At 45.3% G+C, this 6,965-nt stretch overlaps 2 protein-coding genes across 2 annotated transcripts; one reads left to right on the forward strand and one right to left on the reverse strand.

Annotated features, from left to right (window-relative positions):
• The first annotated feature begins 982 nt into the window (after positions 1-982).
• Positions 983-3,162, forward strand: LOC136515490 (uncharacterized protein At5g02240-like). Its single transcript, XM_066509064.1, has 7 exons — positions 983-1,111; positions 1,465-1,736; positions 1,831-1,867; positions 1,966-2,063; positions 2,152-2,213; positions 2,537-2,660; positions 2,817-3,162. Exons 1-7 carry the CDS (start codon positions 1,051-1,053, stop codon positions 2,934-2,936), a joined length of 774 nt encoding a protein of 257 aa, XP_066365161.1. The 5' UTR covers positions 983-1,050; the 3' UTR covers positions 2,937-3,162.
• A 418-nt stretch (positions 3,163-3,580) lies between these two features.
• On the reverse strand, positions 3,581-6,575 carry LOC136515481 (scarecrow-like protein 30). Its single transcript, XM_066509059.1, has 2 exons — positions 6,126-6,575; positions 3,581-6,040 (listed from the first exon to the last, which is right to left on the reverse strand). The coding sequence occupies exon 2, from the start codon at positions 5,877-5,879 to the stop codon at positions 3,924-3,926; it is 1,956 nt and encodes a 651-aa protein (XP_066365156.1). The 5' UTR covers positions 5,880-6,040; positions 6,126-6,575; the 3' UTR covers positions 3,581-3,923.
• Between the last annotated feature and the right edge of the window lie 390 nt (positions 6,576-6,965).

Raw genomic sequence — 6,965 nt, forward strand, 5'->3', positions numbered from 1 at the left:
GGATGGCCTTTCCAGTTCTACCTACTGTTGTGGATCTATCAAAGAAAAGAAAGAACAAATCATCCTCATCAACTCGTGCGAAGAAACAAAAGAGTACTTCCAATACTTCAACTACTAAGGCTAATGACCCCTCCGTGAGGTAAGCTAATTTTCTATAATTATCTTTTCACCACTTTAATTGATAAGCCAACTGTTTTATACCCATGTCTCTTTTTCCAGAGAATCTGGAACAGGATCAAATCAGCTAGACCCTTCAGGATCAAGTGAACAGCACACAACTGACAAGAGTGCAAGTCAGCACCAGCACAGAAGTAGATGGCCATTTCAAAAAGATTGACTCCAAACAAGGGTAATCCAACCATGTCAACCCGCGGCAAGGCCCCTAGTTCCCCTTCTAGTCCGGCCATGGGAACTAGAAGCAAGAAAAAACTTGATCTGTAATGAGTTTGCATCTCTGTGGCATGCTTTTGTAGTGACCAGACAATGTTTAAACTAGCAATGAGGTCAATGTGACCATCTTTTGTGTGCAAACTTGATTCAGTAATCAAGCTGACTATGCACATCATGATAAATTTGGACCTCTATTATGCCTGAATGTACTTAGTTTAAATGTTTATTGTGGTTGTCGCAATTATCGAGTATTTTGGATGCATTTTAAATTTATTATAATTATTAAAGTTTACCACGTGCACACACAAGCTGTTACCGGGAATTTTTCATAATGGTATAGAGAAAAATGCGTAGTTTTTGGGATCACATGAAGTGTTACAGTGGCATATGAGGAAAGAATGAAAATTTTGATGCATTCTATAACTGAGGACAAAAGCGTCTTTTTTGCTGGCTGTTAGCGACTGTTAGAGGCAAAATAGATAGAAATGATACCCGGATAAAAAAAACCTTAGATAATGATATTGAGAATTTTTTTCAAAATTTAAATGATACGTAGGTCATCTGAATGTTTTATAATGGCCCATAGCTAAAAAGCCCTATCTACAACACCAACCGCGAGGGTGTGGGTGTCCAGCACGAATCGAATCGTCGCGACAAGTCATGGCGGATTCGGCCGCTTCCCGTCCAACCGTCCTCGTCACCGGCGCCGGCGGCCGCACAGGTAGCTCTGCTTTCCCCGTCAGCTCCGGTAGCGCAGCATTTAGGCCCTCGCAGTCGCCGCGCGTGCTGCAGTACTGCTTCATAGGGAAGGGAAGAAACAGACTGATGATCAGCCGATTCGCCTGTTGTTCAAAGCTGTTGATATGGGGAATTTGGCTGGCTAGAGTGGTTAGGGAATGGTGATCCAAATGGGAACGGCCTTGGATTTTGGTTTTTTGCTCAATTTGGCTGCCGTGCTCCTACAGTTTAGTGCTGAATTGTAACGCTAGTGAGGCTGCAGTGGGTCTGTAGCTATTTCTGCAACTGTGTTTCTGTTTTCATTCACTGTTCACTCGGGAGTTAACTTGATGTTAGGCCAAATTGTCTACAACAAACTGAAAGAGAGGTCCGAGCAGTTCGTGGCAAGAGGGCTAGTCAGGACAGAGGAGAGCAAGCAGAAGATTGGGGGAGCCGGTGATGTTTACATTGCTGACATACGAGACGGAGATCGTCTAACACCTGCTGTACAAGGGGTTGATGCGCTCATAATCCTCACCAGTGCAGTCCCAAAAATGAAACCGGGTTTCGACCCTAGCAAAGGTGGGAGGCCTGAGTTCTACTATGAAGATGGAATGTACCCTGAGCAGGTGGGTTGATGAATCTTGTCCAAGATTGTATGCGCATTAGTAGAATTTGCTTGAACAGTTTAATTTGTGATAACATTGGTTGTGGTTGTTTTAGGTGGATTGGGTTGGCCAAAAGAATCAGATTGATGCTGGTATGTGTTCATTCTGCTCAGTGCTTCACTTTCTGATTTTTTGGTAGATCGTATACTTCAGAGCATAAATGATTGTTAATTTGGACCTATATTGGCAGCTAAAGCTGCTGGAGTGAAGCATATTGTGTTGGTGGGATCTATGGGAGGAACAAATCCTAACCATCCGCTGAACAGCCTGGGTAATGGCAATATACTGGTAAGCTAAAATCTGACTGTTCCATTAGGCAACTACTATTCACAAATTGTAAAAGTGGGATCTTGATTATTGCATATGTTTGCTGTAGGTATGGAAGCGCAAGGCAGAACAGTATTTGGCAGGCAGTGGAGTCCCTTATACAATCATAAGGTACAGAGTAGTATAGTACATAATATTTAGAACAGATAGAAAATTCTACTGCTACTTTTTGTTATGGTAGTCTCGATTCAGTAGATTATTACTCTTTGTTTTGTGCATGTAAAGAAGTAAAGAGGTATTTACCTGGACTCTTAAGGGACAATGTGCTGATCCTTGTTTTTGGACAACTGAAAAAATACTTTGTGTACTATCTAGTACATCTCTAGTGTAAAGCCTGGAAATCGCATGAGGCTAATACAAAAGAAAATATGCAATCTCATTTCCTTCTCTGTTACATAATCTGATGCTGCTTTCTTCTGTGCCTTAAATTTTAGGCCAGGAGGTCTACAAGACAAGGATGGAGGAGTGAGAGAGTTAATTGTGGGGAAAGACGATGAACTTCTCCAGACTGACACAAAGTCGATTCCTAGAGCCGATGTGGCTGAGGTTTGTGTCCAGGTATATATATATATATATATATATGCTCTAAGACACCATCTCTATACAGATCTGTCTGAAAGGACCTGGTTAAAATTGTGTAATAGCCATGGGTCGATTGGACAGCGTGGTGAGACAGCCATTCTGAGTTTAATCATTTTTCTTCTCTGATAATAGGCTCTGCAGTATGAAGAGGCCAAGTTCAAGGCATTTGATTTGGCCTCGAAGCCTGAAGGTATGGGCACACCAACAAAGGACTTTCGGGCACTGTTCTCCCAGATTACTGCTCGGTTTTGAGTGAGCTGCTGAGAAGCCTACTCCAAGTTCTAGATTTTATGGTGTCTGGAGATATAACCAGGTAGCTTGAGCATGGAGCTCCAGTTTGGTGCAATTGCAAAGCTGTATTAAAACTGAAGAAAGAAATTGGTGCATTGTTTGCAGTACACTGCTGAATGTCTAGTTGCCATTGTGTAAACTGTTAAGAGCCAATATGATAGTAATTAGGAACCCCTATTTGCATAAATCGTTGGGCACAATTTATCCAGCACAGTTAGCCACCTGCTTGGATTCTTCAGCTGCAACTTCCCCCGACGTTCCAGTGACATCCTAGCGGTGAAAGCTGCAGCCATCCTGCTTGTTTTCTGAACAAGGCAGATATAGGAGCTTCATCAGACCCCTATGGCCATGGGAGTGCTGCTGCTGACGACTATCACCTCAACGTTTTTAACTCAACTGAAGCGATGATTTCAAACATTGAAACCATGAAGTGAAACTTCGTGGTGCTACAGCCTACCGGTTCAACGAAACAAAATTAGCGTACTGTTACCCTATTACACAAATATGTCAGGCATATACCTAGAAGTTATATTTATTCCAGTCAAATCGAACTTAACATCTTTACTCCCGGAGAAGGTCAAAATTCATCAACATAACATCACAGAAGATTAATTGGCAAAACAGTTTACAGATTTGTAAAAGGTATCAGCTGAGCCTCAACATCTTTTACTCAAGAGATGGTAGCAAACAATGAAATGATACCCAAAAAAAAGTGCTAGTGTCTTCTACCCTATGATATAGGGACAAAGAGAAACCTCTTACACTATTACGCAAATATGTCAGGCACACAGACAAAAATCTTTTATGGCAGTCAATTCAAACTTACAAAACTTTGGTTCCTAGACGAGGGACAGATTCATTAACGTAATCATAATACAACAAAATGAAATGGTGAAAAATCAAGAAATTAATGGAAGATGTCAGCTAAGCTCACTAGGATTTACAAGTCTAGCTACTCCATACTGAGAGAGCATATATGACACGACCCTTCCAACCTTGTAGCATCCACTTGTTATCTTCGTCCACGAGGAAATCCCTCGGATAGGTCTTGCTAACCTTGTACCTTGCTCTCTTCATTATCTCTCTGTCCAGAGGTAGCTGCCGGAAGCCTGCCCTGAGGTTTCTCATCTGCCATTGTTTGTAGGTCTCTGGCCTTTCAATCCTCTCTGTACCCTCACAAGCAATCACATTAACAGCTTCCCGTCCAAAGAATTCTCTTTCTATCAGCAGCCTATGTTCATCCATCCGTGAGGCATTTGCTTCAAGCATATCAAAGATTGAAGAGAAAAAAAACATAGCCTCCTTAAACCGTGTCACAAAGAAGGGTGCATTGTAAGTACCGTTGACAATCCCATGAACGAACAAATTGGGATTCAACTTTCTGATTGTGTTCAAAACCCTTGTTCTCGGGCTGTCATCTGTCGCCGTCTCGTCCATCATGTTCCTCATTCGGTAAAGGCAGTTAACGACAATGAACTCGTCGCTCTTTATATTGAGATCTTTAACTTGGATAGTATCCCACTTGGCAGCAATGGCTTGATATTCAAATGGAACATTGAACATACGGGCATACTCATGTAACCGTCGCCCTGTCGCCTCAACACGCTCTGCAGGGCGGAATCCTGACAGGGGAAAGTCTATACCAGTGATTCGAAGGATTGGGGGGCCACCAGATCTCTTTGAGAGGTGCTGCATGAGGATTGGCCACTGGAAACCATACATTATCCCGTATTCTATAATGTGCAACCTTGTCACACTCTTTGTAGCATTTAAGATGGTCATATTTGCAACATAGTGCGATATTATCCTAAATGGACATGCTTTAACATATAAATTGAACGCTTTCAGCATATCACCAGTAGAAGTTCTCTTCGCAGCAAGTGAACGGTAGATGCTGCTACCAGTGCCAGCTAGGCGAGCCTCGAGCCCATCAGCAAAGTAGTGCGCCAATCTCTGGCCAGCATCTCCAGTAGCAGAAGAATGCTTCCTAGTCTGTTTCAGCAGCTCACTTGAGTTTCTGTGGTCATCAATAGCCGCAGCCTGAGCACAATGGATAAGTAGGGTTGCGAGATCGACTGGCTCCTGCTCTGCACCAGCACCGGATCCTCCCTTCCTTCGCCCTCTTCTATTTCCAGATCCTTTCACATATCCCCCGCTGATTTGTGCATCGGCTGGCATTGGTGACTTGAACGCACAATTCTTATCGGTACACAACAGCACTTTGTCAAACATCTCTCGGACAGTCTCCTCATCACACAATGCGGACTGTTTGCTCTTCCTCCCCTCCACCTCCAAGTCATCGTCACGTGGGTTCTTTTGACCCTTATGAACAGCACCAACTACATCCCCCTGAACCATTTCACCAGGCAATTGGGTAGAGTCCAGACTACTTGTGACCACATCATGAAATCTTCCACTTCCCGTGGAATGGCAATCATCAGTAATCCAGGATTTTACTTCATAGGCCTTTGCTGTGATAGGCTTAGCAGACTTGAGGATGTCAACGAATGGTTTCTCCACAGCTGCGAGGAGTGCTGAATCCTCCACAGGCGCACTGGCAACAGGATAGGACTCCTCATCCTCATCTTCAAGAAGGAACTGGTTGATGTAAGCAAGGATTGCATCATCAGCAACAGCCTCGGAGAAATCCTCGGCGTTGTCTGGCTCGGTTGTGGTTGTTGATGCCGGGCTTGGCGTGGTGCAGCTAGGCATGACCGAGGGTGGAGATGGATGTGAGCTGACAGGAGGGTTGTTGTGGTTGTGGCTGTGGAATCCATATGAAGGGAAGAACTGAAGCTGTGGTTGTTGGAGGGAGAAGCTAATCATGTGAGGGGTGGGTGGATTTGGGGTGGGCAATCGAGCACCAAAGTTGAGATTATCACGAGGACGAGGGTCCATTATCATTCCTTGGAGCTTCCCACAAGATTTTTCTGACTCTCGCGCTTCAGTGCCACAAGTCACTTACAGGTTCACAAATCTCACATCTACGCTACCTTTCTATTTTTTTTTTCTCCCTCAAGAACACAAGGATTCCGCCTAGAGAGAAGTACACATGGGAAGAAAAGCTGATGATGGAACGATGTATTAGCAGCATATCATGTACTTCGCCGACAAGCATATATCCAAGTTAAGAAGGGAGACGATATTTACCCTGCAAATCGATGGAAGAGCAAACAGAACTTCTCCGCACCAAGATCTGCGAAGACTGCACAAGAACTTGTCTGCACCAAGATCTCTGATCTCCGGCTGTACCCTGCACAAAGACTGGGAAGACGGCAAGAAGACGCGGCTTCCCTAGTCGCGGCTAAGAAGACGCGGTGCCCTCCATCCCAAGTCTTGGATGCTGATGCGCGGAACATTGAAGAAACTAGGAAGAAAGCGGCGCCGATTGGGGGAACAGCGGCAGCAAGAGTCCAAGAGCAAAAGAGTTCTCTGCAGGCAGGGCCAGGACCGCGGCAGCGGCTCTCTCTTCGTCAACTGGGGGATTTGTTTACCCTAAACTGCAGCACCAGCGAATCAGCGACCGGATCAGTGTTTGGTAGTCGAGGTGGAGGGGAGCGGGAGCAGGGGGCGCACCTCGGTGACGCGTGGGGAACGGCGCGGGATTCTCTGCGGAATGGTTTGCCGCCTGCTGCAGCCTGTAAGGAGCCAAAGACGACGGACGAGAGCCATCTTGATTTTTTTTTATTTCTAACACTTTTTTTAAACTATTTTTAAATCTGATACTGTTTAACACTTTTGGCCGCGTCCATTGCCATGGCGCGGCCAAACAATGTTGCCGCGCCATGCATGGCAGCGTGGTAGGGGGGTGATGTGGCATCGGCCCGAGCCCTGACCGACTGACGTGGCAGGCGCTGCCGCACCGCAGATCTTGCGCGTCAGTGCCGCGCCACGCCGCAAGGCGCGGCAATGATGACTACATGTCGCGCCGCGAACCTCCTTCCTTCTGTCTGCCTTACTTCGAAAAGAGGTGGAGGGTGACTGCGCTGC

Source organism: Miscanthus floridulus, chromosome 2 (genome assembly GCF_019320115.1).
Source record: "Miscanthus floridulus cultivar M001 chromosome 2, ASM1932011v1, whole genome shotgun sequence".
Taxonomy (NCBI): Eukaryota; Viridiplantae; Streptophyta; class Magnoliopsida; order Poales; family Poaceae; genus Miscanthus; species Miscanthus floridulus.

Bases quoted from the DNA above. Each gene is read 5' to 3' on its own strand.
- LOC136515490 (XM_066509064.1), top strand. From the start codon at position 1,051: ATGGCGGATTCGGCCGCTTCCCGTCCAACCGTCCTCGTCACCGGCGCC. The intron at 1,112-1,464 runs GTAGCTCTGCTT...ACTTGATGTTAG, and splicing joins CGGCGCCGGCGGCCGCACAG to GCCAAATTGTCTACAACAAA. The intron at 1,737-1,830 runs GTGGGTTGATGA...TGGTTGTTTTAG, and splicing joins ATGGAATGTACCCTGAGCAG to GTGGATTGGGTTGGCCAAAA.
- LOC136515481 (XM_066509059.1), bottom strand. From the start codon at position 5,879: ATGATAATGGACCCTCGTCCTCGTGATAATCTCAACTTTGGTGCTCGA.